We start from the raw sequence: 21,467 nt of genomic DNA, 5'->3' as shown, positions 1-21,467 counted from the left end.
CTAAGTATATTTTTTGCCATTTTTGCCAGTTGTAAAAGAAGACAGTTTATGCCTTGTCACTTGCATGTTATTTGTAGGGACCCAGCAATTGTATGACCTGTCTAGTGTTTACTGCTAGCCTAAATCTGAAACATAGTATCAAAAAAGTTAACGAGGAATGTGGCGAAGCAGCTGGTATGTGGCAATCCATGAAACATCTGCTTTAGTTCATTCAGAAACAAATTTGATCAACCAAAACATAAGGCATCTACTACATGAGTGTACATGATTTGTTTACAGAGTAGTTCCTAATACACTATTGGGCACATGTGTCATGCACGTGAGTTCAATATGAAATAAACATGAGTGCAATATTGTAAAATACTGCATGATTCTGACAATGTAAAGTTAACAGAGAAAAAAATGAGCATATAATAAACTACTTTACATAATATCTGTGGCACAATCTACTTATCCCAATTAAGATTTGTGACACAATCTACTTCTGTCCATTACACTATTGTACATAAGATCTGTGACAAAATCTACTTCTCCCAATTACACTGCTGTACCTATGGCTTGTGGCACAATCTATTTCTGTCCATTACACTACTGTACACAAAAAATCTACTTCTCCCAATTACACTACTGTAAATAAGATTTATAGCACAATCTAATTCTGTCCATAGTGCTACTGTACATAAGATCTGTGGTACAATCTACTTATGTCCATTACACTGTATGTACACAAAATCTGTGGCAAAATCTACTTCAGATCTCCAAATTACTCTACTGTAAATAAGATTTGTAGTACAATCTACTTCTGTCCATTACACAATTGTCCACAAAATCTGTGACAAGATCTACTTCTCCCAATTACACTAATGTACATAAGATATGTGGCACAATCTACTTCTTTACACGATCTACAAAATATATGGAAGTGCAACACCAATACTGCATTGAAAGACATAAGTTTATTGGGGAAATCACACAAACAAATTAATTTACCATTCCTAAAGATGTTTTTCATTTACCATCAATATGAATTTGGTAGGGTTTTCTTCTCAGAGGCTAAAATAATTGAGTTGAGGGATGGAATCAAATTTCTGAAAGGCTAAATAATCAAATTAAGAATCAAATCATATTTCTGACAGGGTAAAATAACTGGCTTTATGTATTATTATTTGTAAGCAGAAGACATTAGACTCGGATTGTGAGTTACTAGAAACAATTAAATTACACTGTCACCAAGCAGAAGATCAATCTTTGATTAGCTGTTTAGAACTATAAAATTACTTGCATTCCCTCGAAGTACTGATATTCAGGGAAAAAACACAAAGTCAGAGGAGAAAGGGTTAATTTACCATTCTTATTTATGAATAATGAAAAAATACATAGGTAAAAATGGTTAAAGAAACAGCAAATTTAGCTACACAGGAAATAAAATTAAAACTACACCTCTGCTCCCATGGAAGACTCATAAAGAGTAAAACAAAAATACAAAATTCTTGGTGGAGACATTGCAATATTATGCAGAATGAAATAAGCAAGAGACAGACAGACAGACTTAGGGATGGATAATACAACATTTCCCCTTATAGTGGGAGTATACAAACAGAAAAAAACCACATAGAAATCTAATTAGCCCATTTACTAGAGCTGGGTACTATGAAAAATTTTGTACCTATATTTCTAAACATAATATGATATGTACTATGGTATACCACAATTATATTTGGGACCAACAATTTATTGATCTGGGGCAAGAGCTTTGCCACCATCTTGTTGTAAATTTCCACACATCAGTAACTCGAAGAACATCTTGCACCAACTTTTAACAAAATAATACCAAATTATATATATTATATCATTTGTAAATTATCTTGAGATAAAAGAAAAACAAAATATCTCAGCTCAAGAGAAAAATGCTCCTCTCCAATACTTTCAATCGTCAGTAGCTGGCACCCTGTGAAAGACATTGCACTGACATTAGAGAGTATGCTGATTAAAGTAGAAAGTGTTGACCATTAACCCTACAATTTGCTAGCCACTCTGTTAAAGGGTTAAACACCAAATTACACCCAAGTGGATTACCCCTGAGATCAATGAGGCTAGGCACCTAAGAGATAATTTCCACAAGAAAAAAGACATGAAAGCTATAGAAAGTGGAGAAATAAAACTAAGCACCTGATAGATAAGGCAAAAGAAAACTACTATAAACAGGCTATTAATGAAAGTAAGAGTACCAAAACATTGTGGAAGCATCTAAAAGAGCTGAACCCACGCAAGAACAGTTGTCTTCCCCCTAGACTTAAGCAAAATGATGATATAGCATAATCTGTACAAGACATTGTGGAAATGTTCAACAATTTCTTCATAAGCATCTCCAGTAAGAGTATTCAGAACCAGACTAACATCCCAATTGAACTTGATGCTCTTCTATTATTTATAAGAGCTAAAATTCCTGATGATAATTATTTTTTAATAGCTAATGTTAGTGAAGCTGATGTTTTTGATATGCTAATTAAGGTTAATATTAATAAATCCTCTGGATTGGATGGTATAGGTCCACGAATTCTTAAAATTGCTGCACCAGTAATAACAAAGTCACTAACGCATATCATAAATTTAAGTATAATGAGTGGTAATTTTCCAGAAACACTGAAATGTGCAAAGGTTACACCTATCTTTAAGAAAGGAGAAAAGGCGGATCCAGGAAATTACAGACCAATATCAATTCTACCTGTATTGTCAAAACTATTTGAAAAGCATGTAGCCATTCAGGTCTATAAATTTTCGAAACATACTCTCTATTTCATAAATCTCAATCAGGATTTAGAAAGTACCACTCATGCCAAACAGAACTTACCAAATTAATTGATCTTTGGCTGAAGGAAATGATTAATGGACATATGACTGGGATTGTTTTCCTTGACTTCAAGAAAGCCTTTGATCTTGCTGATCATGAAATTCTGCTGCAAAAGTTGAACTGTTACAGGTTTGACAATCCTTCTTTAAACTGGTTTAGATCATACCTAAACCAAAGGTTTCAACAAGTAAGCATTGGCAATATTAGCTCTCAGACTCGCACTATTCATTCAGGAGTCCCTCAAGGCTCAGTTTTGGGCCCTCTCCTCTTCCTTATCTATATCAATGATCTACCATTAAATAATGAATCCACAAACACAGATTTGTTTGCTGATGATGCAACCTTGTATACATCTAGTTCTGATACTGAAGTTATCCAAATGAGATTAAACTCAGACCTTATTAGAGTCCAAAACTGGGCACAACAAAATAGGATGGTAATTAATGAAGGTAAAACAAAATGTATGATTTTGGGGACATCACAAAAGCTACACAAGTAAGGGAACCCAAAACTATCTCTTGCAATAAATAATCATCCATTAGAAAATGTCAAACATGAAAGGCTTGTAGGTGTGTCTGTAGATAATAATTTATTATGGAATGACCATATTGATAAGCTTTGAAAAACACTGTCATCCAAAATTGCCCTTTTCAGCAGAATCAAGAAATATTTACCTATGGAAACTCGCAATCTATACTACAAGTCATATATTCTTCCAACAATGGATTATTGTTCTAATGCATGGGGAAACTGTGCTAAATCTGAGCTTGACAGGATTTATAAACTTCAGAAATGAGCAGCACGTGTAATTTTAGATGCATCTGTTGATCATCCCTCAAAAGCATTATTTACAGAACTCAAATGGTTCACAATATATGACAGGATAGATTTTCACAAGGCAGTTCTTTTATATAAATGTCTACATGGAACTGCACCAGAGTATCTTCAAGACTTATTCAGGCCTTTTTCAACACAATACCAGTTGAGATCAATATCACAGGGAAACCTTCTAATACCAAAACCAAGAACAGAGCAATTTAAAAAGAGTTTTCAATACTCTGGTACAGTTCTTTGGAATAAGCTTCCACTACATGTAAAATCTGCTGAAAATATTAGAGTATTTAAGAAAAGATATCATGAGCATGTATGTGTTTCTAATAGATCATGGAATTTAGTATTTTAATACTAAACATGTTAAAGTAAACAGTAATTATTGCCATCTTCATATAATGTGCATTGTTATACTCTCCTTAAGAGGGCCTCTAGGGAGAATAGTCCTTGACTAATGAGTCACCCTCTATAAATAAAGCATTATTATTATTATTATTAATATAATAGGCTGGGTAGCTTTGAGTTGGAAGCCAACACCTCATGCAAGGTATTTACTAGAGGGCCAGTAAACGTAAAACACACTTACCCAACAATGACAAAATATTTAGTTAACTTGAAAAATTATGTAAATTTGAAACAGAAAACAACTGGTGATCATGAGAAATGCATTTTATAAATTCTAATTTTTTTCTCAAATCTGCTGAACTTATTTGTAAAAACTTTGATTCAACAGTAAATGTTTTAAAAAACAACAAACTTAAATGCAGAATATTAAAAATTTACATTCACAAGTCAGCAGTTACAAATATGAAGCCACCTGAATATTTAGATGAACAATTAAATAATATTAGTTACTCTGTCAGTTAATGAATAAATTGAGAGTATTTCTCATATGATAGGAATAGCGACTAGCCTTTTGTCTTTTGATAGGCCCAGGGGCCAGCCATTTCTTCCATGACAAAGCCCAGGAGTCAGCCATTTCTCCAAAGATAGGGCCCAGCTGTAGCACTTTCTTCTATGACAGACCCATATACCAGCCCTCTCTTTAATGATAGGCCCAAGGGCCAGCCCTTTCCCCTATGACAGGCCTGGGGGACAGCCCCTTTTCATATTATAGGACTTAAGAACCAGACAATCTCTTATGACAGGTCTGGGAGCCAGCCCTTTCTCCTATTATAGGCTCAGGGACATGCCATTCCTCCTATGACAGGCCTGTGAGTCAGCCTTTTATCCTAATATGGGCCAAGGGACCAGCCCTTTAATATACTTAGAAAAGTGGGTGGTGAGCTTGTCACTAAAAGTTAACTTATCATCAACTAGGAAAAATTATTAACAGATGACTTAACATTTTGAACCTTCAAATTCATGTTGATAACACTACATATAATTAAAAGGAAGCAACTTTTTTTACCTCTCTATTACAGTTAGGTGACTGGGCATATTTGTCCATGATTTTTTACCTCTCTACTAAAATCATGTGACTGGGCACAATTGTCTATGAATTCTTTACCTCTCTATTACAGTTTGGTGATAGGGCATATTTGTCCATGATTTTTTACCTCTCTACTAAAATCATGCAACTAGGCACAATTGTCTGTGAATTCTTTACCTCTCTATTACAGTTTGGTGATTGGGCATATTTGTCTGTGACACAGCAAATGATGAGTTTTGCCCCTCGGATCCCACGATCAATTTTCTCGAACAACTTGTCTCCTCCTCCCATCTGGCCAATGTCCATCCAACACTCATAGCCAGCTTTCTGAAGATGCTGATTCAGCAATTTGACCTCATTCTGGTAACCCCAGTGATAGCTCAGGAAGATGGGTGGGGGACTCGGGTAATCAAACTCTTCATCCTCCACAACATCCTCTAGGGAAAGGAATTGAGAATTATTGGTTTCAATTCCACATCAAATTCAAATTTACCAGTGTACATGCATGAGTATATTAATATCCATATATTAATTTAAATATTCATGTAAATTTAATCATCTTATGAAAGATGTATGTTTAAAAGAATAGAGTGTATATCAGCAACATTTAAAAGCAAGTGCACACATGTAAATTTACCCAGAATGCAAATTTGCTGATCTGAATGAACTACAAAACATATATAGATTTATACAAGTCGCATGTATATATTAAAAATGCACGACATACCATAATTTGAGAATGTCAATAATAGCAAGTTTGAGCTTTTATTAAGCTATTTGACTTGAACACTCTGAAATCACTTCTAACTTTGCAAATTAGTGCAGAAAGTACAGGTAATAGAATTGGAGTCTTATAGTGTTAAACAAGGTTGCTGTTTAACTTTATTAGTGTTGACTTGTACAATGACTATAATGTTTTCCTTGACTAATTTATCAAGATAAATATATATACAGTATAAGCTGCCTAATCCAAAAGATATTAGGATCAGAAAATATGTTGGAAACAAAGACTAATTTAATGTAGAAAGGAATCATTTGACCAGATAAAGGGAAAATCAAGCCTTCAAACATTAATATCATTATATTTGCCATTATTCATTCCAAGCTGTTTTACCAATTTTCAAAATATCTGAAGATCAGATAATCAAGAGAAATGCTAAAATTTACCATATGGACTCACTTATAAGTTGAGTCCAACTGCAGATTGCATAGACTCAGACATGCCATTGCATTATGCACTGGAGGATCTGGGTCTATGCAGTTGTTAGGAGTAATCAGTATAACAACATAAACCCTAATCTGCTTGTGCATTATGCATTCTGGAGTCATCTTTACACAAGTGCACCATGGGAAAATAAATTAACTCCATTTCTCTTTCCATATACATGTATAGTGGCACTTCTCAGAGCAACAAGAATTTGTACGTCCATATTTTCATACAAGTCTTTATTCCCAGATCGTACATATTTATTGCTACAAATTTCTGTACATGATTGTGCAATTATCAAGATGATTATGAACTGGAGAAAGATTTATTCTACTATTTTTATATAATGCAATATAATCCACTCTTCCCAATCAAAATGCTGTAAACAAGGGCAAAGGGTCACCCCAAAAAATCAGAAAATAAAGCAATTTATGCATATGTGAAAAAATATTCAAAACCCATGTAAAGTGATGTAGTTTGATGAATTTATTTGTTCTATTATTAGTAAGTCTATGTGCTATGATGTTTGAATGCATTGAGCAAATCAGATCAATAGACTGACCAAAGACAGAAACTATCATTGCAGTGCTCCAAAAATCTGAAAGCCAGGGGCTCCTCTAATTTCCCATTGGGCCCCTCCTGTATTCTAAGTAAGGTGCCTGTTGGGCTTGTCAAAAAAAATCTAATTTGACTGAGAAAACTTCAGTTGCTCTCTTGAAATGTTGGAATATAGTTTCAAGATGTTTATATGCCATAACAAGGCATGTCATGCTAAAAATATGTTTTACTCCCCAAAATGCTGACACTGACATGTTCCGAAAAACACAATTTTCAGTAATCTTTAAAAAGAGAAAGAAAGAAAAACATCAGTATATTCCTGTTACAAAAAATAATGGTGCCACAGTGACTACTGTCCCCCAGGTTTAATTTGGCTAAAAATCTTTGTCCTTAATGTGTCATCATCCATAATATTACAACTACAGCTTTAAGCCAAAGAAAATCTGCTATTATGCTCATTCAAGGTGGTCTGTGAGTTGGTATTTATACCTTCAGACCTTTGACACTGATAGTGAACAAAGTCCTTCTTGACTGGCATTTGTATTAAATGACTAAATATTTATGGCAAATAATGTGTTAAATTTACTCCAAAGATTTTCCAAGATACATTTTCAGACTGATTATATGACCACAGAATTTCAAGACAAGATCGTGGATAAGACATAAGTAAACCAAATATTTGCACCTACTGGAAACAATGACTAACCTTTATGTTAATATTATGGATACAGGTTGAACTGAACATTTCAAAATGCCTGATATGTCACATGTATTAAACAGTCTGTATATTCCTTACACAAATCAACATATAAGAAAATGAACTTTCGTTATCCAACCATTTATCCTTCATGACTACCTTTCTCACTTTCAAGAGGTGGATACATAGTACAGTTTTATTTGTACCATGAAACCAGTCTATACAGTACAGTCTTAGTACAGTTTTATTTGTACCATGAAACCATTCTATACAGTACAGTCTTAGTACAGTTTTATTTGTACCATGAAACCAATCTATAAAGTTTAAAAGAGACATTATCATTTTTGTCCTTTATGGACACACATCTTTTATACTGGGGTGAGATATTAAGAAAACGATATGACTACTACTGTCCTTTACTGTTAAGTATCTTTTATATAAAAGTGGAATATGTAAGTAAAGTTAAGGAAAAGGTTTGACTACTATTGTCATTTATTGACAAACACCCTCAATAATGAATTAGATGTGTAAGTAAAATGTGATGAGGGTGTGACTACTGCTATCCTTTATAGACAGACATCCTTTATACTGAGGTATGACATGTAATTATACTTTAAAAAGGATTTGACTATTCATGTCTATTATTAGCAGGTGTCCTGTATATAAAAATTCTGCTAAATACAATTGTCCTCCAATGCATACATGCATAAATTATAAGAAGACATCCAGTTAAGCTGTCTACTAATAAATGGAAGGACAATAAAATATGCCATAAAATATCGTCTTCTTTGCAAATGTGAAATACATCTAATAAACAGAAATATCATATGATATTCAATAAAATACTATCTACTTTTAAATGTGAAAGTAAAATGTTCTTACTGACACTAATTACAAATGCATTGACAAGTAACAGTAATGTATGCATTGTAGTGTATTGTAGTACGTCAACCTGTCAGACACTGCTTGGGGGTATTTGAAACTGAAAATGTGTTTTGTGGACCTAAGAAAAGCAGGGTGGGGGTGGGGCAGGGGAAGTAAAAGAAAGAAAGATATACATTTTCTTTGAAGTATTTAATACACTTCCAAACAAAACAGATGCTTTACTTAACATTTTCACTTACCATCACCACACTGACACATCTGCACACAAATTTACATATGCACACATACTCAGATATGCACACAAATTCACATATGCATACAAACACATGTACATAAACTCAAATATGCATTCAAACATATGCACACAAACACACATACGTGTATTCATATACTTGTAAGGACCCTGACATATGACTGCATTTCGAGTACCATAAGAAGGAATGAAAGTATATGTTAGAAATTTGAAAGTAAGCTTAACTCCAACCCAGGCGATACCTGTATCACTTCATTTTTGCAGTATACTTCTTTAAACATTACGAGGACTACTCTTACTTTACCGTCATTGTGAGGACTAATTACACACAATCAAAGACTACCATCAACCTGAGAACCTGAATATTTTTTTTTATTGCACCTATCCTGCAAAAACATGAGAAGATATTTATTTAAAAGCTTAGGAACTACTTTATCTGCAATTAAAACTATAGACAGACAGATACACATTCTTAAATGTTCAAAACTTATTAAAATATAAGTTTAAGTTATTTTGCCAGAAACAAAACCTCAGTCACTGTTTTGCAACTTTTGTGACCTCTTTTACTGACACAATAAAAAATTACCATCCAGTTGGGAAATGAGAAATAGTGTTATAACAAAAATATGCATCAAGTCTTGATAGTGCAAAATAAAAACTTAAGAATATCAAACATATCTAAATTGCCAATTCATCTGTTAAAATAAAAAATGAGATTTCTAAAAATGTTGGTTGACACCAAAGCATTGCACAAAAATGTCATAAGTCAGTTTGCCCATGGCAAATTCACTGGAACTGAAGTTGCCTTTGGGAAATTGCTTGACCCATTATATGACAATTGACCCATTATATGACAATTGACCCATTATATGACAATTGACCCATTATATGACAATATATCACAACTAAAGTCTAAACATTAGGCAGAATAAAACGGGAAGTTAAGGAAATTGCGTTCCATTTGTTTTACAGTTAATTTTTTTCCCTTTTTTCTTTGTTTATGCCATAAAATTATATGCCCATAATTACAGTTATCAAAAAGATGTGTGTAAATAGTAAATGAAGATTAGTATGTATACGAGAAGGAAAGGAAGGGTTAGAATGCAGATATATGCATGTGTATATATACAGATAAATATATTATGGTTTTGGAATATTTAGAATTGAGAGAGTATAGATAGAAGGGGGCAGGTTAGGTAAAATACATTGAACTGAAACATTAAATATTTTTTCTTCTAAAGGGTTCATCTGATTTGCTTTTGGAAACATTATATACCAGATCAACATGTACAGTAATGAAAGTTAGACTTTATGGAATAATACTTTTTTCTTACAACTAAATGATTTGAGAGCACTGGCTTATCCATTTGCTTAACAATAATTATCCAGTCATCATGAAGTTGGCGACATGCATTTAAACTCTCTCTGACGAGCTGACTTTTGAGAAGGAGTTAAGTACACTTATTTTAATTCGTTTACTCCTTTTTTAAACAATAAAGAGTTATTAGCCTTCTGTAATTTTCATGTAAACAGTCAAACAATAGATGCTAAACATCGATTGGGTTGCTAGTGTTTAGGTTGATTGATTAGGCATTTAAAGAAATAGAAATGGCTATAATAATTATGGATACATGCTTTATTAAGCATGCCTGTAAAATAAACCTCACACGAGTTACATTATTAACATGTACATGTATTGCCTAATTACTTTCAAAATAAGTGACATGCATCAAAATAATGTTCAGAAGCTGATTGTTTAGAGTCTGGAATCTCGTATATATATATGTATAACACGAATACAAATACCCCAAATGGAGTTCCGAAACCAGGAAAGAAAGGAATCTTATTAGTTACCCAATAACCTATAATTACAACTACAACAATGAAATATCCAGGATATAATTTGCACGTACATAAATTTACATAAAACAACAGATGACGCTATGGCTCATCGATTTCTTGGTCAATATAAAATATCTTTCAGCATCCGCAACAAGTCATAGTCATGTAAAGTTTTGCAAAGACAATGGTTTGTCTGTTTTATTTGTTTGTCTTGTCTATGTTTTATATTTGCCTTTGAAAAATACTCATTAAGAGTCAAAAGCACTTAGGCTAGCTAGATACTAGTTTTGCACTGTTCATAGTCAGTTTATTATATATATATATATATATATATATATATATATATATATATATATATATATATATATATATATATATATATATATATATATATATATAGTATGTATGCTGTATCAGTGATATACCACGAGATGTATACATTTTTCATTAAAAGAAAAAGAGGCTTGTTGAATATCCTTTTAATGAAAAATTTATATGAGTGGTTTATAACTGATACAGCATACACACGGTACATACATGTATATCTTATTTATATCACATGCAAATACCTGTGTTTGCACACTGAATTAAGTTTAAGATTGACTACAGGCAACTGTGTATTGACGAAGTGAATGAACTACTCACATCCCTACTGAGTGTTTCCACTACAAAATGCAGTATGTGCCTTTTGTTGCTATTTAAAATCACCGTTGCAATTTGTTAAGTTGATTGTTTTCTTTTTGATTGATTAAATCAATATATTTAGACACATTTATCATCTAAACATTAAAGATGGTTATAATGATGAAAGTAGAGCACCACAAACACATGATTAGCTCAGTCATTGACATGAACGCTCAGACTCTGACCTTCATGTACCAGCATATGGAAATTAGTGTGGAATAGAAACCAAGCAAAATGATGAACAAACAAGAGGCAATTAAATACTTTTATAAATTTACGGTTGAATTAAATCATTAATAACAATACTAATGACCATAAACTCTCTCTCTCTCACCCTTTGGTTAGTTTAAATTAACTTTTACCATCATTCATAAGTCCAGAGGCATCATGGAATGACACAAATGAAATCCTCCTATTAGCTCATCTTTTCATAGATTTTTGCCCATATCTTGCTACTATGGTCCAGAGAGAGAGAGGGGGAGATTTGGACATTTTCATATTTAATTAATAAAAATAGATTTTAGAACATTATAATAGGTTTAAGAAACAACAACTAAGCATTAAATATATCACAGTATGGACTGCTCCGATGGACTAGTGGTTAGTGCATCTGTATCGAATGTGGGAGGTCGTGGGTTCGAACCCCAGTCGAGTCATACCAAAGACTTATAAAAATGGTACTGCTGCCTCGCTATGTGCTCATCATTAAGAGGTTAGTGTTAAGTTGATATATATATTGAAATGTAACTGACAAGAAAAAATATACATATATAGTACTTGTTGTAAAAACTTGCTTCAAATATTCATGTTATGTCACAGATTACAAAAATGAAAATTATACACTTTAACAGGGATAGACTGATTATAGAAACTGTGGACCATTATGTAAACGAAGATTGTGATATATGTAATCATACACAAAGCTGATGATATATGTACTTTGGGGAGATCGCAAAATATGAATATTGCAAATCATAAAGAATTACTAACTGTACATGACCTCTCTTAATTTTTTTGCCTTGCCCACGGGATAATGCCAGAGACTAATATGAACTTCTTCCTGGCATCAGGCAAGTAGATTCTGAAAGTCCTAATAACAATAATACGAGGGTTTATTATATTCTGCATCAAATTGATGACTTGTGCTAGTAACTGATGAAGAGATTTACAACTATAACAATTGTATGAGATAGGTGAGGAGGACAGCATAAAATCAGATTCAGTTATTTTTTATTTCTACTTTTTGAACATCTGACATCATCAATACTCAATTGTTTACATGTAATATATTGCATTGAAACAGTTTCAGATCACATATTGTATTGTTCATGATCTCTCCTCCAAGAAGATTAAACTAACTGGACCAAAGCAATACTGCTGTGTCCATATTAGACATCAGATCAGCACCATTTTTGTTTAGAACAGACTAGACATTGTAAGTTTTTCCGTGAAGACCCAATGGCTATATAACTTTCTATTATGGGGTAGCAAAACGATTTTCAAGATGCCTACCATGGTGGCCATACTTAACATCAGATCAGCACCATTTTAATGAAGGACCAAGACATCACAAAAAGTCTGTTGGTGAGAACCTCATATTGGTACAACTATCCACTCAAGAGTAGCAAGAACAATATTGTCAAGATGGATGATGTGTTGGCCCTGTTGAACATTTGAGTGGCATCATTTTCATTTAGAACCAATTACACTACGTGTGGTAAACTTTCATGGCAATCCTCAAGGCTGAGTCGTACCAGCAGATAATGCTTCTTTACAATGTGTTATCTTCACATTTTTGCATGATACATCCAATGAGCATAGTCCACTTTACAATGTGTTATCTTCATACTTTTGCATGATACATCCAATGAGCATAGTCCACTTTACAATGTGTTATCTTCACATTTTTGCATGATACATCCAATGAGCATAGTCCACTTTACAATGTGTTATCTTCACATTTTTGCATGATACATCCAATGAGCATAGTCCACTTTACAATGTGTTATCTTCACATTTTTGCATGATACATCCAATGAGCATAGTCCACTTAAAGTGATCATGCATGTGAATATCTGAACAATTTCATTGGATTCTATTGTAAAATACCACTGCGGAAACAAGGCATTACCTGAGAAGAATATGATAAGTGCTAGGGATTCCCTCCTCATTGCTCTAAATTATGCACCAATCATTTTTGGACTAAGGATGGGATCAGAGTTCTGTACAGTTGTAAATTTCCATTCACTTTCTCAGCTCTCGTTGATCAAAGACATACTCTATTTCAGTTTGAAATACATTTTTAGACCAATGCTAGCAGGGGAAAGCCATAATGCTGTAAATTTCATGTTCCTTTTCACTGTTCTCAAAAGATCCATTGTGACAGTGGTATTTTGCAATGAAAGCAAAACTGGTGTTGGTTTGTCCTTGTACATATTATACAGGTGGTATAATGCAAGGATTTTTTCTCTTAATACAAATGTGGGAAGTAGCTGAGACTCTAGATACCGCTGACAGATAAAAACGCAACTTTAAAAACATGTAACAATGCTTTTGATGTATATTTAATTTGTATTTGTTTACCTTGATTATTTGTTACCTGTATCTAAATTGTGATATTGACCTTAGTCAGTAAATGAATGTAATGCCTACCTGACAAAACTATTATTTTTGTGTAAACAATATAACACATAACTAATGTTTATCTATGATTTCAGATTATATATTAAGATCATTATTACTTGAGATAAACATTTACCTGAGTTTGAATTTAGGACACTGGTGTTCCTCTTGGCAATTCCAAGTGTACCTGCTGCATTACATGTTCTTGACTGAAGTTTTAGTAAGAGATCTGACCTTGTTTTAAACTTAAAATATTTTCAAAATAACCTTCAAACTGGTTCTATTATTAAATTTTGGTTTGTTTTTTTTACAATGGGAGAAGTAACAGAACTTCTATATTGCATGTCTTAACATCAGTTTTTGAGGACTCAATTTAGGTTGCATTTCAGTTAATATTTCAGATGATTCATTTCTTTAAATTATTCACTGGAATTTCAATGTACTTATTATTACTTCTTGGACTAAATCACTATTTTGGAATTGTCTTGACTTGATTTAAGACGTTTTGGATTATATCACCCTGATACATGAAGACTGCTTGCACATTGGCACATTCAAGGCTACTGACATATCAAGTTCAATATTGGAATTTGTTTGCATCACTACTAAAATTCATTTGAAGAAGAGAAAGACAAATGCAATTTCAGAAAGAGGGAGTTGCAGAAAGAGGTAAGAGAGAGAGTGGCAATAATAGTGATGTCTAGAAGAGGAAGTAGATCAATATGGCCAAGACAGCATTGAAATATATTTGTACAAAGTGTACTTATATTGGCAAAGCTAATAAAATCTACACTTCATTGTCATTACAACAAAGTGCTAATTATGATGTGTTTAAGGAACATATCTTGAGGGGTTATGAGTTGGTACCTGACATATATCAACACAGGTTAGGAATTTCAAAATGGAAACTGGATAGACCTATATTGCAACAAGAAAGTGCATGCTATTTCTGATTGCTGAAGATTGGAAAATAAGCAACATAATAAAAACAGACTTTCCAAAGGCTCCTATTTTAAGAGGCCAAGGTCACAGTCCTGTACTGAAAGCAATAAATTTGTTGGATCAAACAAATCAGTCTGATTTTATTATTGAGAAATATAAGCCATTCATGTTGAAAGGTTCTATATCACCTGTGGGCAATTCTACCAAACCCATCCCAATTAAAATATTAAGGGACACAGGAGCTTCTCAGAGTCTATTATCAGGTACATTGACCGTATCTGTACAAAAATCTGGTCAGAGCGTTCTTGTTCAGGATGCAAAGACAGGCTTTGTTTTTCCTCTCCAGTGTAGCAAATTCATGACCATTGGATTACGAAACACAGTGAACCACCTACTAAGCTGCTATGGTCACCTATCCAATACTCTTTGAAACCAAAGAATTAAAAATAAATAACAGTAGGAAGTTGAGAAGAAAAAGAAAAAGATTAAATGATTAAATTGTATTATAATTTAATTAAGTCCAAAAAGCATGTATGAATATGACACATAATTAGCTGCATACAGTAAATGTTTATCTCCACAAAAATGTTTAATATAAAAGATGCAACCCGAATAAAGTCATTTCAGTCAATGTCATTATTGAATAAATACAATAAGCTAGCCACAGCTTGCATATTGAGTCCATCATGAACAATATTCAAAATGTTGGTTACAATGGTATTAAAAAGAGGGTAATCAAAAGGTGTTGACAGATGAATGAAAGGACATCAACTTCCATCAAAGATGGAGGAGTCTTGACAAAAATGGCACCGCAAGAAGACATATGCAATACTGCTGCATTGTTGCACGAAAACATCATTTTATTTATCATTACTGTCTGCATGTACAATCTCTATTATAATCAGATAAGGTAGTTCCTTCCAAACTTGTTGAAACATCAAACTGTCAATTTATTTTTGGAAGAAACATAAAGAAGCAAGACAATTTCCTTTGTAAAGTGTAAATGTATTTGAGTAATTCAAATAATTTCATCTTTACTTATTCAGAGAAAGAAGCAAACAAATTTTAAGTTATCTGTGCTTTAATTCCAATTAGATTTTTTCCCAAAGTCCAAAAAAATGATAAAAATGAGATGTGGACAGCAGACCTTTTAACACACTTAAAACAGGTGCATAATACAAGTAAAGAATATGGATGTGACATAATCTCATTGATTAACATTTTAAGCATCTGACAAACAGAACAGTTGCATAAACAGATTTATCTGAAAGATGTTTAATAAGTTTTGCCTTCAGAATATTCAGACAAACTTAGGTTGGAGCACTAAAATTGTACTAGACTTGCTTTTAAGGTATGCAATGTCCCATTTCAAAACTGCTGTATACTTCTTACCAAAGTATACATATCTCAATCTACTATGGGTACAGAAATTAAAATGCAAACTTCTTTAAGACTAATATGAAAAATATGTACAGAAAGAGCATATTTATAAAAAGGAGCAAAATGTAAACAGCAGGTTAAGAAACCGTAATGAATAATTATACTTAAGTAATCTTGACTTCAGAGACAACACTCTGTTTTCTGATGGAAATATTCAAATTTACATGTTTGAAACATGGTAATACTTTCAATGCTTTTTCAATGAATGAAAAATATATAAGAACTACTTCAATGGTAGGAAAAATATTTGCTTAAGAAAAATATGAAAAGGTACAAATAACAAAACTAAAAATCTGAACACCAATTTAAACTTCCTTGCCTTGAATGCAAATTAATCAAATAGCTAAAATGAAATCTAAGAACACATTGTAAACAAAAATGGAAAATCTACCCTATTTGTTGGCCTTTAAGTCACTATGAAGTTTAAGTCAAATTTGCACATTTTGTACAGTTTCTATCCTTCATCCATATATAAGCAGATGCTGAGTATTAGACAAGGCCATAGCAATACCTCAATTTTGTCTTTTTCACTCCTGTTTGTTCCACATAGCAACATGAATTTTCCATAACTTTGCAGATCAGCACCATCAAATGTAACTAAAAGTACCAAATTCGTTTCACACAAAATATTTAGAACAAATTAGCTACTTTTAGCTACAGATCCCCAAACATTGATACCATTTGAAATAGGAGTTGTTCAACTGTTTACCATGTATGGGATGTTCCATTAAAACATAAATGGGATCCAGGGAAGGCACTTTTAAAATGGTTACTCACCCGAAGATACAATTTAGAATTTTCTTATCATTTTAATATGAACTCTGTGAAACTAAAGTACCATGGCATATAGTTTTATAACACTGCCTTCCCTGGGTACCATGTATGTTTAAATGGAACAGCCCTAAGCAATGTAAAGAAACCAATACTGAAAATAGGAAACATTAATAAATAAATACCGCACTATATCAGCAGCACTGGGCATAAAATATTGCACTTTCTGCTGGCATCACCAATTTACCATTTTACAAAATTATTTTGTTTTAAAAATCACTAATAATACTAGTAATTATTTTTATGAGCTGTATTTATTGGTAAATGAAATTTACAGTGCTACTGCACCAAAGCGATGTTCTCATTTGATGACCAACAATCAGAAGGTACACGTCTTCTGATTGGCTCAGTGACTGCACTCCAACCTACTGCCAGAGGAAGACAGCAAATTGTGTAAACTATACACATGGAGTGTAACTGCCTGTCAGACATTACCAACTTTGTGAGGACTTTCAAAATAATATGTAGTTCACCTCTTATGATCATTCTCAACCATTTTCTGCAGAACCATTTCGAGGACTGGTGTGTAAGTCCTCACAATGTAGTCATGTCCTCGAGATGTTGGTGTGCATCCCAACTCAGGTCCTTGCAAGTATACCAAAATACACACACATAATCACAACCACACAGACAGTAAAAACAAATTACAAGTAGTTCTGTCTTTGAAATCCATTGGACAGTAGAATATAGTATTAACTTGTACTTGTTTTGACTTTGCTACTCTCAATAGTTTATTGACCATCATTTTATATGAATTCATTAAAAACTATTTTTTTAAAATCAGTTTCACCTGGTAAAAGTGGTCATTCAGCTAGGATATACACAGCTAATTACCTATCCAGGGGAGGCAATCCTTTGCCACAAAGGGACATAACCAATATTATATATAAAGAGAGAGAGAGAGATTTGGAGGTTTAAAGTGTTGCAAGTGTCATTAGTGTTCATCTTTGCACACAAAAGAAAATGGATAGTACTGTTATTCAAACTTCATTAAAGACCTTAATGAATTTTCTGAGCAAAGAAAATGATCTTCGTGCATATGCATTGATGGAAGGTTTGATACTATGCCAATAGATGTTGATATTCCAGAATGACTAGTTTTAATCAGGTAATTAATATGAGTGTAGTACACATGATAATCTCCCTAGCTTCATTAGGTAATTAATCTGTGGAGTGTAGTAAACATGATAATCCCTCTAAATTTCATCAGGTAATTAATCTGTGGAGTGTAGTAAACATGAAAATCCCTCTAACTTTCATCAGGTAATTAATCTGTGGAGTGTAGTAAACATGAAAATCCCCCTAACTTTCATCAGGTAATTAATCTGTGGAGTGTAGTAAACATGAAAATCCCCCTAACTTTCATCAGGTAATTAATCTGTGGAGTGTAGTAAACATGAAAATCCCTTTAACTTTCATCAGGTAATTAATCTGTGGAGTGTAATAAACATGAAAATCCCTCTAACTTTCATCAGGTAATTAATCTATGGAGTGTAGTAAACATGAAAATCACCTTAGTTTTCAACAGGTAATTAATCTGTGGAGTGTAGTAAACATGAAAATCACCTTGGTTTTCATCTGGTAATTAATCTGTGGACTAGTGGTTGTTTATCTCAGACTGCCCTTATCTTTTAATTGCCTATGTAACAATTAACCATATAAAATGCCAAGGGGTGAAAGTATTTCCTGAGAATGAAGATAAGCAAACTAATGCCTGTTAATATGGACTACAGGTTATGGGAAATATTTAACCAGTTAATCAAGAAAGGTCCCTCTCTTTTTCATAAGATTTAATGGGGGGGGGGTATTTAAAGAAAGGATCATTGCATTCCATTAGGCACAAAACTATGCAAATCATAACTATTTACTGTTTATACTGGTTATAGGAATAATCATGGTGTCAAAGATAGGTCTCTCTTTTCCTCTCATAAGATTTACTGGAAACTGGATTTTTATGAACAAAATTTTTATGGTGAAGGGGTGTGTTTATGATGTGAGATGTCATGATGCATCATGTATGCATATTCTGTTAAACTGTATTTCTTTTTATGTAAGATCATGTTATTTGGAATGAAGTTCCTGTTGCAGTTTCAAAATCTGCAATTTCAGCAGTTCTTGTTGGAGCAGTAAATTTTCTTTTTCAAATCTAATTTTATCTATTTCCACTAAAAGCTTTTCCTTTTTGACAATCAGTGTTTCCTTTTCTGCCTTGAGTACCTCTGTCTGCAGTTGCTGGATAATAGTAAATGAAATGGGAGATTCTGAGACACTGCCCTCTTTGTCCCCTGGATAAGGATTTGATGAGGCAAACTGAGGGGTTGCCTGGGTTGCTGGAAGGGGTGACACTGTAACAGAACCTGAAGGGAAATGGGTTAATTTTCCATAAATGTATCTGTTACAGTGCTTTAAAAAGAAATAAAAAAAGGAAGAAGCGAAAAATAACCAAAACAACATAGAGTAAATAAATAGAAAAGACAAATGTAATTTTCTTATGCAAAGATTACAATCTTATCTTTAGAATTTTGTCAGATCAAATCTGAACACTGGCTGTTCTGATCTCCTGTTAAATATGACCCATTATGCACCAAAAATATAAAATGATTCCAAATGAAAGGCCCCTTCTACTCCAGCTTACAAATAGATATTTTTATTTTGTAGTTGTCTGGTTACAAGAGCATTTGCATTCATCAGGTTTTAGAGTAATATGAAGACACATATTTAACACATCCCTTCCAAAATAAAAATCTTTGAATTTTTAAGAGGAACAAACCTGCTATTTTCATTGCATTTTCCACAATGATGGCAACATCCAGCCTGTTCATTTCCTGTAGTGCAGTAAGAACCCCATGGGTAGCTTCACTGGTTTTGTGAGTGGAGTACCATTCACTGAGCAGGGCCATACAGGGATCATTCTGTGTGGCCCATCCTCGGATGTCATCTGCACTGTAACCAAGGCGACTTGCAAGCAGACGCCAATCTTTGTCAGAGGTGGGGTTCATCAGGCGTGATACATCTCGAGACCATTTGGGGGCATTGCTCATTGTCTGAATAGGAAAACGAGTCTGTGCTATAAGCATAATTCTATAACACCTAAAAACTGATTGGAACCAGACCATAATTTCACTAAAACCTATATATAATCTAATAAATGATTGGGACTGGCAATAATTTCAGCAGAACCTATATATAATCTAAATAATTACTAGGACATGGAAAATATTTCAGAAGAAACCAGTATATAATGTAATAAATGATTGGACCAGACAATGACCTCAGAATATACAGTGATCTTGAGCTGAAATGGTCACTTTAATAAAAAGATAATCAGGTATTGAGAAATTTGAACAGATATGATGAATATTCATAGTAGCCATCATTTAGACATGATGCACTGTAAATGCATATTGAATAGGTTCAGACATGATGCACTGTAAACGCATATTGAATAGATTCAGACATGATGCACTGTAAATGCATCTTGAATAGATTCAGACATGATGCACTGTAAATGCATCTTGAATAGGTTCAGACATGATGCACTGTAAAGCATATTAAATAGGTTTAGACATGGTGCACTGTAAATGCATATTGAATAGATTCAGACATGATGCACTGTAAATGCATATTGAATAGATTCAGACATGATGCACTGTAAATGCAAATTAAATAGATTCAGACATGATGCACTGTAAATGCATGTTAAATAGGTTCAGACATGATGAACTGTAAATGCATACTGAATAGATTCAGACATGATGAACTGTAAATGCATATTGAATAGGTTTAGACATGGTGCACTGTAAATGCATATTGAATAGATTCAGACATGATGCACTGTAAATGCATATTAAATAGGTTCAGACATGATGCACTGTAAATGTATATTGAATAGGTTCAGACACGATGCACTGTAAATGCATCTTGAATAGATTCAGACATGATGCACTGTAAATGCATCTTGAATAGGTTCAGACATGATGCACTGTAAATGCATATTAGGTTTAGACATGGTGCACTGTAAATGCATATTGAATAGATTCAGACATGATGCACTGTAAATGCATATTGAATAGATTCAGACATGATGCACTGTAAATGCATATTGAATAGATTCAGACATGATGCACTGTAAATGTATGTTAAATAGGTTCAGACATGATGAACTGTAAATGCATATTGAATAGGTTCAGACATGATGCACTGGAAATGCATATTGAATAGTTTCAGTTCAGACATGATGCACTGTACATACATGTTAAGTAGGTTCAGTTCAGACATGATGCACTGTAAATACATGTTAATTAGGTTCAGTTCAGACATGATGCACTGTACATACATGTTAAATAGGTTCACACATGATGCACTGTACATAGTTGTTAAATAGGTTCGGAC

At 33.2% G+C, this 21,467-nt stretch overlaps 1 protein-coding gene across 1 annotated transcript in view; it reads right to left on the bottom strand.

Moving 5' to 3' along the window:
* LOC149800708 (uncharacterized) overlaps positions 1-21,467 on the bottom strand; it is a 150,871-nt gene that overhangs the window by 14,824 nt on the left and 114,580 nt on the right. The window contains exons 20-21 of the mRNA XM_089954753.1: positions 19,846-20,119; positions 5,292-5,551 (exon numbers count right to left, since the gene is read on the bottom strand). Of these exons, the coding sequence (XP_089810879.1) occupies positions 5,292-5,551; positions 19,846-20,119 (534 nt within the window). The remainder of the gene's footprint in view (positions 1-5,291; positions 5,552-19,845; positions 20,120-21,467) is intronic.

The sequence above is a fragment of the Sinohyriopsis cumingii genome, chromosome 4 (assembly GCF_028554795.1).
Source record: "Sinohyriopsis cumingii isolate HCF-2022 chromosome 4, ASM2855479v2, whole genome shotgun sequence".
In the NCBI taxonomy this organism is placed as follows: Eukaryota; Metazoa; Mollusca; class Bivalvia; order Unionida; family Unionidae; genus Sinohyriopsis; species Sinohyriopsis cumingii.
This window is presented reverse-complemented; position numbering and strand designations above follow the sequence as displayed.